Genomic DNA, 17,182 nt, shown 5'->3' with positions numbered 1-17,182 from the left:
ATATGCTCGGGTTGATCTGGCTGTGGCCTCAAAATCATGATTCACATACTATAACACTAATGAGTGAGGGTAACATTTCTTGGGCCCCCACTATGTATCTCACAGAGCCTAAAGCACACAACCTCACATAACTCAACAACCCTTGGCACAAAAACAGACACTCAGATCAATGGAACAGAAGAGAGAACCCAAAATTACACCCACAAATGTATGGCCAACTAATCTTTGACAAAGCAGGAAAGCATATCCAATGGAATAAAGATAGTCTGTTCAGCAAGTGGTCCTGGGAAAACTGGACAGCGACATGCAGAAGAATGAACCTGGGACACTTTCTTATACCATACACAACAATGAACTCAACATGGATGAAAGACCTAAATGTAAGACAGGAAGCCATCAAAATCCTTGAGGAGAAAGCAGGCAAAAGCCTCTTTTATCTTGGCTGCGCAACTTCTTACTCAACACATCTCCAGAGGGAAGGGAAACAAAAGCAAAAATGAACTATTGGGACCTCAACAAAATAAAAAGCTTCTGCACAGCGAAGGAAACAATTGGCAAAACTAAAAGGCAACCGATGGAATGGGAGAAGGTATTTGCAAATGACATATCAGATAAAGGGTTAGCATCCAAAATCTATAAAGAACTTATCAAACTCAACACCCAAAAAACAAATAATCCAGTGAAGAAATGGGCAAAAGACATGAATAGACACTTCTCCAAAGAAGACATCCAGGTGGCTAACTGACACATGAAAAATGCTCACCATCACTCATCATCAGGGAAATACAAATCAAAACCACAATGAGATACCACCCCACACCTGTCAGAATGGCTAACATTAACAACTCAGGCAACAACAAATGTTGGTGAGGATGCGGAGAAAGAGGATCTCTTGCACTGCTGGTGGGAACGCAAGCTGGTGCAGCCACTCTGGAAAACAGTATGGAGGTTCTTCAAAACATTAAAAATAAAAAAAAAAACAAAAAAAACAAAACAACAAAAAAAAAAACATTAAAAATAGAACTACCCTACGACCCAGCAACTGCACTATATCCAAGGGATATAGATGTGCTGTTTTGAAGGGGCACATGCACTCAATGTTTATAGCAGCACTATCAACAATAGCCAAAGTATGGAGAAAGCCCAAATGTCCATCGATGGATGAATAAAGAAGATGTGATATATCTATACAATGAGAGTATTACTTGACAATCAAAAAGATTGAAATCTTGCCATTTGCAACTACGTGGATGGAACCAGAGGGTATTATGCTAAGGGAAATTAGTCAGAGAAAGACAAATATCATATGAGGACTCATATGAGGGCTGTAAGAGACAAAACAGATGAACACAAGGGAAGGGAAGCAAAAATATTATAAAAACAGGGAGGGGGACAAAACAGAAGAGACTCTTAAATATGGAGAACAAACAGAGGGTTACTGGAGGGATGGTGGGAGGGGAATGGGCTAAATGGGTAAGGGGCATTAAGGAATCTACTCCTGAAATCACTTTGCAGTATATGCTAACTAATTTGGATGTAAATTAAAAAAAAAACAACAAAAAACAAAAAAACTCAACAACCCTGCGACACAACACAACCCTCATTTTACACATGGTCGACTAAGGTTCAGGGAGTAGAGAACTTTGCCCAAAGTTGCATAACTAACTTGAGGCATTCCTCCTCCGGCCCAGGACATCTGCTCCAACCAGTGACCATCCCACACACACTCCGTTTCTAGCGCAGCCCTACCCACCTCCACGTCCAAATGTCTTTATTCGCTGTATTCTATCCAGAAAAGACGGTTCTGAATAAAGGGTGAGGAGTCGAGTCTCTTAGTCAAGAAGAAAGTACGTTAACCAGTCACGGCCAGAAAGAAAACGTGTACACGACGCTCATCACTTATATACAGCTTTATTTGCATTTTTGGAACCACTGAGAACGATCAGCAGGTGGACACGTGGCCCATGGAACAGCATTTGGCTTTGGGGTTCCTTCCCACCGGGTGGCTGAGAAACCTCGACCACGCAGGCCCGGACCGGACTCACACCCAGTGCTCTCCCGCGCTGAGCGCGGCGTTGAAGGTTCGCAAGGCCCGGTGCGTCCCCCGCACGGCCAGAAGGAGCGACCCAGCTTCGGCTCCGTGGCCGGCCTCTCGCAGGTGTCTGGCCAGCCCCTCCGCATCCCAGGGCCCCTGCTGCGGGCTGGCCAAGAGGTGCTCGATGATTCGCGGGTAGAAGGGAGTAGAGATGCACTTGGCCAGCAGCCTGGCGTCCAGGAGCAGGGAAAGAAGTTCTTGGTCGCAGTTAGAGTCATTCACCTTCAAGAAATGAGACAGGCAAAACATGAGAGGGGCCCTGCTCACTTCTTCCTGCCAGAGAACTCATCACGCACACCCCCCACTGGCTGCTCCATGCCGCCTTTCTTCCCGCTTTCGTCATCCTGCACCCTTCACCAGGGTTCACGGCGCTCACGCCAAAGAGCACACACGGGGGCGCGAGCCTGAGCTCACACACACACGGGACCACAGACACGGTTCCCCGGCAGCAGCAGACGCAGCCACGTGCCAAGAGCCCCGAGCCGCTGCCACAGCTACCAAACACCGAGGGCCAGAAACTGCCAAGTGTGTCCCCATCAGCCCTGGAAGTCACGGATCAGGGAAAGGAGGGGTAAGAACGCTGGCACACATCGTGGCAAGTCAGGCGGCCAGGACGGAAGCTGAATTCAGGCCAGTCTCGACTTCAGAGCCCAGGCTTTCAACAACCACAGTTACCATCTCGTTGGTGCTTCGCCACGGCCCATTTTCTTTAACCCCAAACCTCTGCTGTATGTAGAGGCCCAGGCAAACAGTTCTTTCTACAACAGAAAAACCTGTTTTTTACTCCACTGAGAAAATATATCCATCAACCCCACTGATGTAACTAGGAAGACGGACAGGAAGGCTTTAGGTCGTTCTTGCTTAAGCCTCTAGAAAGCTCAGTACCCAACTTACCTTTTTAAGACATTTTTGTATTTTGGAGACCAATGTTATGTGGCCTGTTTTACAGGCTCTTTCAGCTCGGATATCCTCTGTGTTTCCTCCCTGGTCTTCTCTGCTTAGTCTCTGTATGGTTTTCGACAGGGTTGACACTTAGCATACGCTTTTCTATTTTCTATTATTTCCACATTTTTTTCTATAAGGAATCAAGTCAACGCTTGTCGCACGTCAAAATCCGGAGCTCCTCATTTACATGGGGCTGTCATAAAACAGCTTCAGGACAGTCCTTCCTAATGTCACTGAGCATTTTTAGCAATTTTGGTTGTAGGGACCACAGGAAGAATGTGGCATTTCAAAGCCAATGAACTAATGTTTGGACCAACTATGTTATACAACTGTTCACAGGGTGCTCGTCCTGCATGTTCTGTGACAAGGAGGAAACGCTACTGAAGACGAGGTCAACTGCATCTACGGACTGCAAGAATGAAAGCAAGAGCTGTTCTGAGAATGAGAGTCACCGCCCGCTGTCAGAGAGCATCAGTCTTTCCTGCAACTTAGTGATCCTTTAAAACCAACCGCAATGTCAGTTTCAAGGCCATCTCCTGGGTGACGTTTTCCCTACGTCTCTCACCTAAGCTGATTCCTCCTTCCTTACAGACGTTCTTCCGCGGGAGTAATTTGTAGGTCTGGCTCCCTTGCCAGACTGGGGGCTTCTTGAGGGCACAGAGGCTTTATCCTCCTCTCCCAGCATCCAGTTTAATCAACTGTTGTTACATGGCTGGACGAACCCGCATCATTGAATGCTGTCACACTTTTGTCAATGGCGCAAGTACACCCTAAGAGCGCTATCCCAGCAGAGCATCTGAACAGAGCCAGATTCCAGGACTGAAGAGTCTCTTGCAAACCCCGGGCCTCGTGCTTTTGTCAATATGAACACATGCAGCTCATCCACTTCGGACTCAGGAAGACACTTAGGTTGAGCTCAATTTAGCATCTCTTGCTGGTTTTTGTTTGTAGAGGTAGGATGGTGGGAAAGGAAAGGGCTGTGGAAGACCAGTTAGCACTCTCCACTGGGGTCTGCTTATGGGTTCTGTGTCTCTTCTTTCCTTCCAGCTTCCCTCCCTCTCTTCTTCAGAGCTAGGAAACAGGAGTCTTGACCCCATGTGAGTGCTGCCCCCACTGTCACAGTGTCTTCCATTTGCTGAGGGCCATCCACGTGCCAGTGAGCAACCTTAAAGCATCCTTGCAAGACAGTTACAATCTCATTTGATGGATGAAGAAGCCAGTTCAGTGAGGTCAAAGTCAATGTGCCCAATGTCACGTGGCTGCTGAACGGTGAGCTGGACAATGAGCCCTCATCCTTGACTACTTGTGTATTATTTGTTTACCTCCAGAGCAACGATCTCGTCTTCCTTGTTTATCCCCGCATCCCCCATGGCCAGAACAGTGTTGGCCACAGCTGGGGGCTCAGCAAGACTTGTAGGATGAATCCAAGAATGAGTAACCCTAAAGCTCTCACCCTTTCCTTGAACACTACTGCTTTCCTGAGCGCATGTGCACGCACGCACATAGGGCATCTGAGCTACTGTGTGATTTTTTGGTTCACCCTTAAAAACAAAGAATCCCTGCACCCAGCCCTCTAGGAGGGAACAAATGTGTGCCAGGATGCTACAGGCAAATGCTTGATAAAATAGACAGATAAAAGACTCAGAATCCAAACACTGCAGGGCAATACATTCTCCGCTGCCCTGAATAAGTCTTCAAGGCTAGGACACCTTTATTATTCTCTCTGTTTCCTCACGAACCCTTCCTTTGGGGGTCTGAAAGACTCCTAGAAAGGGAGTGATGGATTTTTCCAGCTTGAGGAAGAGACAGGGGTTCTGTCAATGCTCACAGTTACTGCTCCTCTTATCCCTCTCTTCTGTTTGCTTCTCTCTAGGGCGAGGACATCCTCAAAATCGGTTTCCTGCTGGCCAAGTTGGGGTCAGGGGCGGGCGGCCAAGCACCGACCCTCTCAAAGCTCTCGGTCCACTCCCTTGGCTAAGAAAACAGAAGGGGTGCCTGGGTGGCTCTGTCGGTTAAGTGTCGGACTTCGGCTCTCATCATGATCTCATGGTTCCTGAGTTCCAGCCCCACATTGGGCTCTGCACTCTCAGGACAGAGCCTGCTTTGGATCCTCTGTCTCCCTCTCTGCCCCTCCCTCGCTCATGCTTGCTCTTTCAAATATAAATAATAAAACATTAATAGAAAGCAAGCAAGCAAGCAAGCCCAAGGCAGAAGTCACGGAAATGAAATACAATGATTCCCCTTGGGCCCTGGCCCACTCAGATGTTGCTGACCTCCACTGAGCTCTGCGGTGGCCCGGCCAAGGCCTAGGGGGAAATTCTGGTTTAGCTTCTCGTAATCAGGTCCTGAGAAAATGGGAGTGGCTGCCTTTGTTCTATTTCCTTTCTCTGACCTTGCACCTGGCTCTGGCCCTTTGCAAAAGGTACAGAATGGTCAGAGCATACTTTGTAATTGTCACGCACACAGGAAATACCGTGTAGACACTTATACTGTGCACATTTGGGACAAAATAGAGAAAGAACACAGAAAGAAGGATGGCCTTTGTGAGGACTCATTCCAACAACTGCATCTTAAAGAAGAGGGGCCTGAGGGTCAGAGAAGAAATGGATTGGCCAAGGTCCCACACCAGGCCTCCTGCCGCGGGGGCGCCAAGGCCAGACTGAGTCACTGTCCTCAGTCCGGCAGGGTGCCCAGCGGTGCCCCAGACCTTCCCAAGCGTGACGGCCACATTCCGAGCTGCCCGCTTAATGTGTTGAGCTTCAACTTTTCTCCATTTTTCTTGTTTTTGACTAACAAAGTACTACAAGTCTGGTAGCCACCCATCCCTCATTCTAACCCAGTGTATTTTCCTTTTTCAAATCAAGAAAAAAAGAAAAGGTGGAAATAGTTTGAAAAAACAAATCCTCTATATGTGGATCCCACAGGAAAATGACTTCCCTCCTCTCCTCTCTAGTAATTCTCCACGTGCAGAGATTTTGTGGTCTACTTCATTCACAATATATTAAAAGATTCGTAAGTGCTTTTACACAGTTTTCATTCTTAAAGATCACAATGGCTACAAAATAGTGTACTGAATAGAGAGAACAGTTATATACCTTCTCCTGCTACGGATATTTCCGTTGTTTTTAAATGTCTGATATTATCGAAATACCAAAAATCAATTTTTTTATGTAAATGCTTTCTGTGAGTTCTAGAACTTAAATTATCGACCCTGATTTTAGTTGTAGTAAACATTCTAATCTGTTTGCTATTCTGTTTTTATTATTTGTTTTACAGAAGTTTTACATTTTTATAATGTCAGGAAACAAACTGTTCGTTTATGATTTTTTTCTATTGCTTTAAATATTAAAAGTTTTAGAATTCCTCAAAGGATCTGATACACACACACACACATACACACATTTTACTGACTTTTAAAAATATGTAACTTTTTAATTGATCAAGAATTATTTTGGTATACAGTCTGTGGAAAATCACACATTCCTGACATTTGCTTGATTGATGCTTTTAGAGCTTGAGGAAAAAAATATGTTCTGTCATTTCTGGACTCAGCTGGATGTTGGAAATAAATATGAGACAAGTCCAGGAGGATCAGCTGATTTAATTCCTCTGATCAAATAACTCTGAATTCGAGTCAGAGGCAGTCTGGTCTTGGGAAGAGAAGACAGACTTTGGGCTAGAGACTAATTTCCAATCCTGGTTTCTTTGCTGGACAGCTGTGTGACCCTGTTAAGGACAATCTCTCTGAGCCCCAGACCCGTAGACCTCAGACTATCTCTGCGGGTTGTGATAATCTATGTTTTTAAGTGCCTAACACAATGCCTGGTGCAGAGTTCAAGTGCAGTAAATGGCCGAAGTTGTTACAGTCAGACAAACCAGGCATGATGCATGTTCCAGAAGGAGAGGACATACATCTATCATAAAATGACTAAATGCTTGCCATCTTGGTCACTGATTGTTTCTTCTGTCAGTAATTAATTTTTGAGAATAAAAGAAACTTTGCAGATCTTGGGAAATAAATCCATTAAAGCACAAAGTGCTATCATCTTCCAAGCCATTAAAATGTTATCTTCTTAATTCCAGTTTCAACAACAGGTAATGAACTTTCTCTGAATTAAAGTCTCTGACTTTATGGATCTATACAAAACTAAGAGTAATTATAGTGATGAGGTAAGCTGAAATTCGGTAGGTACCTGAAATGTATCAAGGCCTCATTCCAATAATTCTGCAGAAGATTATGTACTATTATTTCACTGTTTGCTGGAGGACAGGGTACCTGTCTCATTTTTACATATACTGCTACTAATAATAAAAGTTATTAAACATCAACTGCAAGGGCAGAAAAATAAAAGGGCAGCACCAGTGTATACTCGGGTAAGGAAAATGCCTGCAGGGTTTCTTTTGTTTTCTGTTTATCTGAAAGATGTTCAGACTCCACTTCTCAGCATAAATACCAGCCTCTCCTAGCACGGGATTTCACAGTATGCCTCTTCTGAAACCAAAATTAGGGCAAATCATCGAACTTCTGCTGTAACATTGAGAGAGAATCTTTGAAAAGCCGAGTCTGATCGCTTCTATGACCACAGCAAACACTGCAACGTGGGCCCTGAGTTTTGCCGGTTCCACACTTTGTACTTACCCTGTTCCTACCTTCGTTTCTTGTGCTGTTATTTCACATATGAATGTCCATATCATTTCTTTAAATAGAGGATGTGATTTTATTTTATCTTCACAAACATCCTGCCCATTCCTCACTCCTACACACACTAACAGGCTTGCACAATGGATGCTTAGCACATCTGCTCACACTAAGTAAGTCAATCAGCCACCAATGAGGCCTAGAAATCGAATTAACTGACAGGGAGTGAGCTGCCTGTCACCAGGGGCATTCAGCTGAGAACTGTGAGAAGGAAGTATTGAGGGAGCTCTTCAGGGTGGAACAGACTCTCATCAGGGAGGGACTAGTTGGAAGCCTGGATAGAGTTAAAGAGGAGACAAAGAAAGGAAGAAGGTTTCTTGGTTTTGCATAACAATGTTAATCCAAACGTGTTTTCCTGAGCATCTTGAAGGCTCTCCCCCACCAATCTAGACACAGTGCAGTGTAAGTAACGTCTGTGGGCTCCAGTGCCTTCAAGGCAAGACAGAAGAGGCTAAGAGTCACCAATGCTAAATACGTGAAGGACTGTCCACGGAGGCATCTAATCCTGAGCAACTCCATCGGGCAGGGCCAAGATCAACATGTTCAAGGTAAAGGTGCAGCTTTCAATCCCAATCCAGAGGTGCTCTCTTACTATGAGGTTTATCAAAAAATGGCCGAGAGCACCCCGGGAGGTGGTAAGCTCTCGGCCCCCAGCAGTGCTCAGCCAAGACCCAGGTTTCCTAGTGGGTTTGAAAAAGGAAGCCCTATAGTGGGCCACTTATTAGACCAGCTCAGAGCTAATATGATTCGAGATGCTCTCAGCAATTTCATTTCTCGGCAGAGACAACCCGTTTCCAGGATAAGACGGCCTGCCTCGTCACATGAATGCAAGCAGCATTACAGGCTTTGAACACTGGATCTACAGTTTAAATTTCAGCTCCAGCTGTTCCTAGCTGTATGACCTCTGGGTGTGTGTTTCCATCTGTGAAACTAGAATGCCATCTTTTCACAAGATGAGTAAGAAGATAAGGTGAGGATGTGCCCGTAACGATGTCGGGAAAAGAGCCAGTACTGGAAAGACACTGGTTGTCACTAGCTTCAGAGAGGAATGCTTAATTAGGTGACAAGGTCTGTAACCCCTCATCTGTCACCCCTTGAATTCTTCTTTCACTAGGCACTGCAGTCCAGGACGGGCCCCAGGATGGGGGCCGGGCGGAGGCGGTGAGCAGCACTGACGAGGAGGAAGGAGTGACGAGCAAAGCTACCACAAGTCCGGAATTATGAAACGGGGGGTTTCGGTATACAGAACTCTCAGCGATCGACGTCTGCTTACTCTGAGGAAATGAGCGAGTGAGTGACTTTCCCAGTGGAAAATACTCCAGAGACGAGATTCGAACACAGCAGCAGGAAGATTCTTCTTGGAGAGAAGAAAGTTTTGGAGGTGAGCTCGAATCTCACTGGGGCTGATGGACGAGGGAACCCAGCAGTCCATACCGACGGCCCCCGACTCGCAACACTCTTACAATTTTTTGACTTCACAGTGGTGCAAAAGCGATACACATTCAGTAGAAGCACCACTTTGATTCTGCATCTTTTCCTGGGCTAGTAATATGCAGTATGATCCTCTCTCATGGTGCTGGGTGGTGGCAGCGGCCGCGGCTCCCCATGAGCCACACGACCACGAGGGTCAACAACCAATATGCTGACACATCTTCTGCACCCGGATGGCCGTTCCGTTTCTCACTTTCAGGACAGTCTTCAATAAATTATATGACACATTCATACTTCGTTATAAAGCAGGCTTTGTGTTACATGATTTTGCCCGACTGTTGGCTAACAGAAGTGCTCCGAGCACATGTGAGGCAGGTGAGGCTAAGCTCCAGTATTTGGTAGGTTAAGTGCCGTAAGTGCACTTTTGACTCACGATATTCCCAACTTGCGATGGATTTATTGGGACGTAAGCCCATGGTTAGCTGAGGAAGATCTGCGCCACGCCGGGGTTTTAATTATTCATCGACAATATAAGCTCTAAGAAAGACTTTTTCTTGCTCCAGGAAAGAGGCTGCTGGCCATTTGTAAGAGGTTACATGCTGAACACTAGAGGCGTGCAATTTCAGAAAAGCTTCGAGAAGGAAATGAAGAAATGCGGTCCAATCTCTGGCCTCGGCACTTAACGCATCACCCGCTGAGCTGTAAACACCTGTAAAGCTGTCAGCCTCTTGTAACCAATAGTGAAGTAACACGTGCCAACAGCAAGCACGTGGCGCTGTTTTCCCACGTGGATCCACGTGCTGCGCAGGCGCGGCTGCCTACCAGCGGAGTCCCTTGGTTTTGTCTTTTAATGTCAACGGGAACTACCGTCAATAACCACAAGGGAGAAACTGAAGTTACTAATGAACCCAGGCCCTCTACTGATGGACAGAGTGAATAGCAAAAGAAAAACAAACACAAAAGCAAACGTTATTATGTTTTTCATTGCAATACCACATATGATTTAAAATAGAAAAAAAATTTAATAAGACAGAATAAAGACAGCTAGTCAGGAGTCCTGTAAAAAGGCCTACTGAAACTCTGCCCTTAGAGAAGGGTCACATGACCTTTTAATGGTGCTGGGAGAGCAATGATGAACTACAGCTAAGTTCTTATTTCATTTATAGAGCATTCTTGAAGTGACAAAGTGACAGAGATGGAGAACAGATCAGTAGTTGTCACAGGTTGCTGGGGGCGGGGGGGAGCATGTGGGGGAGGGAGAAGGTGGCTGTGGCCACAAAGGGTCCCCCACAAGAGATCCCTGGGATGCAACTGCTCTGTGTCTCGACCGTAGTGGTGGTGACACAAATCTCCATGGGACAATATTGCACAGGACTTCACACCCAAGTGAGTGCCTGTAAAACCACTGCCATCTGAATAAGGTCCAGAGATTGAATCAGAACATTGCACTACAGCTATGCAACATGCTACCATCAAGGGAAACCATGTGAAGGGTACAAGAGATCCTGCTGTACTATTTCTTCCAATTGAATGCAAATTTAAAATTATCTCAAAATAAAAAAGTTAAAAATTTTTAAAAAACTGGAAAACCCTGCCAAACTTCAGCTCTTGGGAGGATGCACAAGGTCTGACGATACTCAGCATTTCCATGAACACGTTTTAAGGTCACAGATGGGTTGGCCTAATGTAAAAACTCAACCTCAGTGCAGGGAATTACAGTTAAGTGCCATTACCAACCTCCCCCAGGTAAGGGCCTCGGTGGTCGGTAAGTAACTCACCTCAGCAACTGACATCTCCGGTTTTGATTTGTGGATCTGAAGGCCACTGAGGTTTTGGGTGTCATCATCACAACCCCAGACAAACCACCCACAGTCTGAAGGGCTATTTCACAACCACAGGGCTTTAGCCCAATGCTGCACATGACACGGAAGTGTTATGGAGGTAATTCAGCACCATTTACAAATGACTTGGGTGTTGCAGTGTTCCCACTTGGTTTCTTACTGTGATAGCCAGTGGTAGAGGGTGTGCGTGGGTGTGTGTGTGTGTGTGAGAGAGAGAGAGAGAGAGTATATGTGTGTGTATGAGTGTGTGTCAGGGGGGTGTGTGTGTGCGTGTGAGACTATGTGTCAAGGGCGTGTGTGAGTGTGTGTGGGGGGTGTGAGTGTGTGCGTCAGGGGTGTGTTTGGGTGCGTGTGTGTGTGTGTAAGACTGTGTCAAGGGCGTGTGTGAGCGTGTGTGGGGGGTGTGAGTGTGTGCATCAGGGGTGTGCGTGGGTGCGTGCGTGTGTGTGTGTGTGTGTGTGTGTGCGTGTGAGACTATGTGTCAAGGGTGTGTGTGAGCGTGTGTGGGGGGTGTGAGTGTGTGCATCAGGGGTGTGCGTGGGTGCGTGTGTGTGTGTGCGTGTGAGACTATGTGTCAAGGGCGTGTGTGAGCGTGTGTGTGGGGTGTGAGTGTGTGCGTCAGGGGTGTGTTTGGGTGCGTGTGTGTGTGTGTGTAAGACTGTGTCAAGGGCGTGTGTGAGCGTGTGTGGGGGGTGTGAGTGTGTGCATCAGGGGTGTGCGTGGGTGCGTGTGTGTGTGTGTGTGTGTGTGTGTGTGTGTGCGTGTGAGACTATGTGTCAAGGGTGTGTGTGTGAGCGTGTGTGGGGGGTGTGAGTGTGTGCATCAGGGGTGTGCGTGGGTGCGTGTGTGTGTGCGTGTGAGACTATGTGTCAAGGGCGTGTGTGAGCGTGTGGGGGGGGTGTGAGTGTGTGCATCAGGGGTGTGTTTGGGTGCGTGTGTGTGTGTGTAAGACTGTGTCAAGGGCGTGTGTGAGCGTGTGTGGGGGGTGTGAGTGTGTGCATCAGGGGTGTGCGTGGGTGCGTGCGTGTGTGTGTGTGTGCGTGTGAGACTATGTGTCAAGGGTGTGTGTGAGCGTGTGTGGGGGGTGTGAGTGTGTGTGTCAGGGGTGTGCATGGGTGCGTGCGTGTGTGTGCGTGTGAGACTATGTGTCAAGGGTGTGTGTGAGCGTGCGTGGGGGGTGTGAGTGTGTGTGTCAGGGGTGTGCGTGTGTGTGTGTGTGAGACTATGTGTCAAGGGTGTGTGTGAGCGTGTGTGGGGGGTGTGAGTGTGTGCGTCGGGTGTGCGTGCGTGTGTGTGTGTGTGTGTGTGTGAGACTATGTGTCAAGGGTGTCTGTGAGCGTGTGTGTGGGGTGTGAGTGTGTGCGTCAGGGGTGTGCGTGGGTGCGTGTGTGCAGCAAAGCCAGTCTGCAGGTGGGGAGCCCCCGTTCTAGCTGCAGTCCTCACGGATGCATTCGGGATGGAGAATCTTTACACTGAAACCTGACCTACTCGCCTCTGGAATTTAGGATGCACTAAGGGAGCTCCACGCAGGATGAGTACAGAAGGGTGATGGATAACACGTCACTGTAGTCTTCTCAGAGAGGCCCATGGCCAATTTAGTGGGAACGCCTAAGCAGAGACGACAGTGGGGAGAAGGAAAAGCACTGAAAACATGCAGCCTGATTTTCTTCTGTTTTTCCCTTCTTCCTAATTTCTTGGATTTGCAATAAAAAATGGGCTAAAGAAAAAAAAAACATTGTAATTCTTAGGTTCTTGTCCATTCCCAACACTATGCAGGGTTTATCTGAGCCCAGTTGGATGGGGGGTTACAGCAGACAGGTCCCCTCCACTCCCTACTAATGCCTTGTTTCCAAAGAGGCCCCTGCTATGATCAATCATCAGTGATAATGAAGAGTGGTCATAAAAATCTTTGCAGAAGCTTTATATTATTTCAGAAATACATCTCAATGAATAAATGCATTAGATTCTTTTCATTTTGCTCATTATGACGATTTCCAAATGCAATTATTGTCTACTTTCTGTAACCATAGACCTAACTTTCTGTATCCGTTGTCATTAAATCTCTTCATGGTCTTGTTTGGTAAGTATGTACCCAGGTTCTAGAATTCTCTTCTCCTCTCTTGTCCCTAGAAAACATCCTCTAACATTTTTGTTAAAAAAAAAAAAAAAACAAATATAATTGTGTGTGTGAGTACATGTGTGTGAGTATACACGCATACCTAAAATTATATCTATGTGTGTACTGTGTGTGTACACACTCACAAAGACACACACACACACACACACACACACACAAATTTTACAGTGAAAGAATGATCTCTACAGAAGGGTTTCAGTAAGGATCATACAATGGAAATTCATTAAAACACAACTCTGAGCTACCTATTTCTAAAGTGTAAAATTTGAAAAGGGAAGTGAAAGTTTCTTCCTTAATCACGATAACAAGACAACCAGCCTTGAGGGAGAAATCTCAAGCCTTGACTTTAGTACGTCATTCCTCAAGCCCAGACACTGCTTCAATGGTGCGTTAGTTTGCCAGGGGAAACAGGGCTTGAGATTTTAGAAGGTGCCAGTAAACATTACCCGCAGCCACTGTCTCACCTTTAATTAGCAGGCAACCAAACACATACATCCAGGCACAGAATCCTGCCTGACGCGACAAATTCCTGTGATCTAAATTTCAAGTGGCAAGGACACGTCCACTTGTCCTGGGCTGCTCTGACATTTCTTTAAAGGGTATACAATACACTGGCTTCTCCAGAGAAACTGCTTCATCATTCAGATTTGTATTCTCAGCACATGAACACAGAGTCTGGTTCATGAGAGAGGTTTAGTAAATGTTTATAGAATAAACAAATATTTACTTCTTAGACAAGACAGAAACAGTGTGGTCAGAGAATACTGCAGACAAAACAGCCTTAAATCAATCACGGATGTTACTTCTGAGAATGACAATGCTAATTCGTTTCTTCGAAACACAAGCAACGGTAAACTCCACCGGGGATACCTGGACGAAGGCGGTGATGTGCTCCAGCGCCATGGCGTGAAGGCCGTCGTCCTGGCTCTCGAGGAGAAGCTTCAGGGCTGGGAGCGGCAGGGACTGGCTGAGCAGCAATGAGCTCAGCGCCCTCACACCCTGGAACCACAAGGGCAGTTACGTGAGCAAGCAGGCAGGAGGCACTCCGGATGCCAGGCGCTAATCTGGCGGCGTCTTTCCACACCTTTTCTAGGAGGGTGTGTGCAGAGAGCGCACACGGGACCACACTGATTGTTTGGTATCTGCTTCACTCACTTCACCATGTATATTGTCAACATCTTTCGGCCCTATCAGATATTCACTTGATATTCACCAGATATTGCGTTTAACAGCTGCAAAGTCTTCCTCTGGGTGGACACAGGACTGTAATCCATTCTCCTAATCTCTCTGAGCCCTAGTTTCCTCACAAGTAAAATGGAGGTAATTATATCTACTTTGCAGTTTTGTGCCTACATGCGTGTGTGTGCATGCGTGCGTGTGTGCGTGTGTGCGTGTGTGTGTGTAGACACTTAAATGATACAAATGATTACAGGTTGTTAATATTATCACCAAGATCCAGTTATCCTCTGCAACAATAAGAATCAGCAACTTACGTATTGAAAAACGTGTTTATAATTCTACTGCCAAGGTGAACTGAATGTTTCATGAAAAGTATCTGTAGTCCAAAAAACTGAAAATGCATTTGAATTTTATTCTCAGCCCTTTATTACCCTAGCTGAACCTGTCATCAGAGAGCAAGAGTTTTATACAAGCTAACAAACGATGGCCCTTCACAACAAAAGTACAAGAACACAGGATATCTGCAAGCTCTTCCTCTCCGCGGAGCTATATGCTCCCCCGGTGTCCTGAATGTAGCTATAACAGAAAGAACAGAACATCTGGACTGAGGACCAGACAGAGAGTGCAACCTCCTTATACAAAACAGGGGTTGTTTTTGAAAACTAAGAATCCCTGTCCCCCATGGGACTGGTCTTTCTCCTACGCTACTCCAACAGCAGCATTCCAGAGAAGAAACACTCTAATTTATGACATTTTAATAATTTCTTTACATTATTATAAAGTCTAGATAAAACAAGGGTGACACGAAGAAGCTCCTATTCAAAGCCCCCAGGAGAAAAGCGTTCTTCAGAATCCCACTCACTGGAGTGTTTTACCCTTTTCTCCTTAGCACATCTCTGCTGGAAATCAGCAAGGCCTTCAATTTCAGACTGGAAGGTGTACTACGTGAACTTGGGTGGAAATGATCAATACCGGCAGGGGAACACGTTTGTAGAATGTGCACTTCAGGCATCATGGATTCTACCTCACACTCTGTGTGCCCTAAAGCACACGGTCTTACGAGGAACCTCTCCGAGCTCCTGGGCCAAAAAGAAATGCGGATCTGTCCTCTGGGATGCCACAGCCCACAGAGAGTATTTGGGAGGAGGAAATACGGACTCTCACACACGACAATTTCACGCAGCTGTCCTGCACCAACTTGCTTCTGTCGCCCTCCACCTCCTCCTCCTGGAATGTCACAGCCATGTTCCCCCACCTGCACGTTGCTCAGACAGCGCTCAGACCGCACTGCCCAGGAGACCTCGCGGCCACGACAGACTATTCTGTCCAACATGGCAGCCAGGAGCCTCATGCTTATGAGCATTTGAGATCTGGCTGGTGCAACTGAGGCACCGCTTTAAAATTTTTATTCCATTTTCCTGAATTTAAGTTTTAATAACTGCAGGTGGCCAGTGGTTACCGTCCTGACGGTACAGCTGCAGTTTTGAGTTTCTGCTGACCTCTGGGTCTGTGCACAAGAGGTGACCTCTGCTGTTTCTCTTTCTGATGGACCCCTATTGGTTCATTGAGTCTCCGCTGAAAAGGGCACAGGAAAACCCCATCTCCTACCAAGCTGCCTCGGATTTCCGACGTTTGGCAACTCCTATATTCCGACTATACTTTGTCAGTATTTCCTACGCTATTTGTCATCTTGCGATATTGTAATTAACTCATTTGTTCAGCTGCCTCACTTGAGGGCAAGGATATTTTCCCTTCTCTGTATTCCAAATTTGCTTGGTATAGACTATACCTAAAAATATTTGTATATCACTCCCTCCCAGCACTCATATTTACTTACTCACTAAGTTCTCTGTAACAGGTAAACAGGTATTTCTCAGCAACTTATGATATTTAGACTAAGCGTATCACTTGGCTGACCTTAGCTTTGATGACAACTTTTACCCAAATAACCTGTATACCCCTCTGAGCAGGCACGATGGACAGATTATGCCAAAGTACACGTGCCTAACTGTCTGGGACATGGTACTTAAAGGGACTTACCTTTCCCTTCGCCCCCACTTCCCATCCCCTAAGTTCCCGTATTTAGAAAGTTGTTTTTAATTCGTGGCTCTTTAGAATGCTTTTATGTCTAGCCCGTTATTGCTCATGGTTCTTGCTGACTTACGGCCATGACGGTTTTGCTGACAGAAATATACTTTACCTGAAGTATAAAGTCAAGGACATCCAAGAATGGAGGAGTACTTTTTGAGCTACTGAGTACTTTCTATCTCTTAGCTAACAGTTACTGGCTAAATACTTACTCTGTATTTAAATACTCTACTAGGTCCTTCGGTATGTTCCCCTGTGTTACAAGAAGAGTTTATCAGGAGATTTACAGGGGGATCTGGGAAGCTCTAAGAAAGGACAAAGTAGCAAAGAGAACCATAAAATACCTCATCAGCACCTTCCCAGCTCAAACCTGTCTGGCCATCAGGATACAGAACGAGAGGCTTTGACTTAAGAGGAACAGGTGCATCTGGGCCCAAAGCCAGGCCAGAACCCCGCACAAATGTGATTCATGGTGATGTCCCCAAGGCATGGTCCCTGTGGCTGATGGTTGTCAAAGAAGCAGGACCGGTCCACTAATGGTCCTTCTGTCCTTGCACAGCCCTCCTGCTCGTCCTGGGGTATCCTGCACCCAAACGTGCTGCAGGATCTACAGCAGGAGCAGAGGGGCACAGAGATGCAGGTCATCTGATCTGCAAATCAACTCTAGACTCTATCAAAAGTACCTCAACTATGAGAGAGAACAATCACACTGAGACTTAGAGGCTGCAGATTAGCTAGGCTCGCTCATTAGCTGGGCCTCTAACTCC

General features: G+C 46.3%; 1 protein-coding gene across 5 annotated transcripts in view; it reads right to left on the bottom strand.

The window, feature by feature from the left end:
• Positions 1-1,895: 1,895 nt before the first annotated feature.
• NBAS (NBAS subunit of NRZ tethering complex) overlaps positions 1,896-17,182 on the bottom strand; it is a 328,450-nt gene continuing 313,163 nt past the window's right edge. For 4 of the 5 annotated variants that reach the window (XM_042982471.1, XM_007080697.3, XM_042982473.1 and 1 more), the window contains 2 exons: positions 14,019-14,147; positions 1,896-2,317 (listed from right to left, as the gene is read on the bottom strand). In XM_042982471.1, coding sequence (XP_042838405.1) covers positions 2,042-2,317; positions 14,019-14,147 — 405 coding nt within the window. In that variant the 3' untranslated portion in view covers positions 1,896-2,041. The remainder of the gene's footprint in view (positions 2,318-14,018; positions 14,148-17,182) is intronic. The other variant, XM_042982472.1, reaches the window with a different exon arrangement.

The sequence above is a fragment of the Panthera tigris genome, chromosome A3 (assembly GCF_018350195.1).
Source record: "Panthera tigris isolate Pti1 chromosome A3, P.tigris_Pti1_mat1.1, whole genome shotgun sequence".
In the NCBI taxonomy this organism is placed as follows: Eukaryota; Metazoa; Chordata; class Mammalia; order Carnivora; family Felidae; genus Panthera; species Panthera tigris.
Note: the sequence above shows the minus strand (reverse complement) of the source record. Positions and strands in the feature narration are given on the sequence as shown.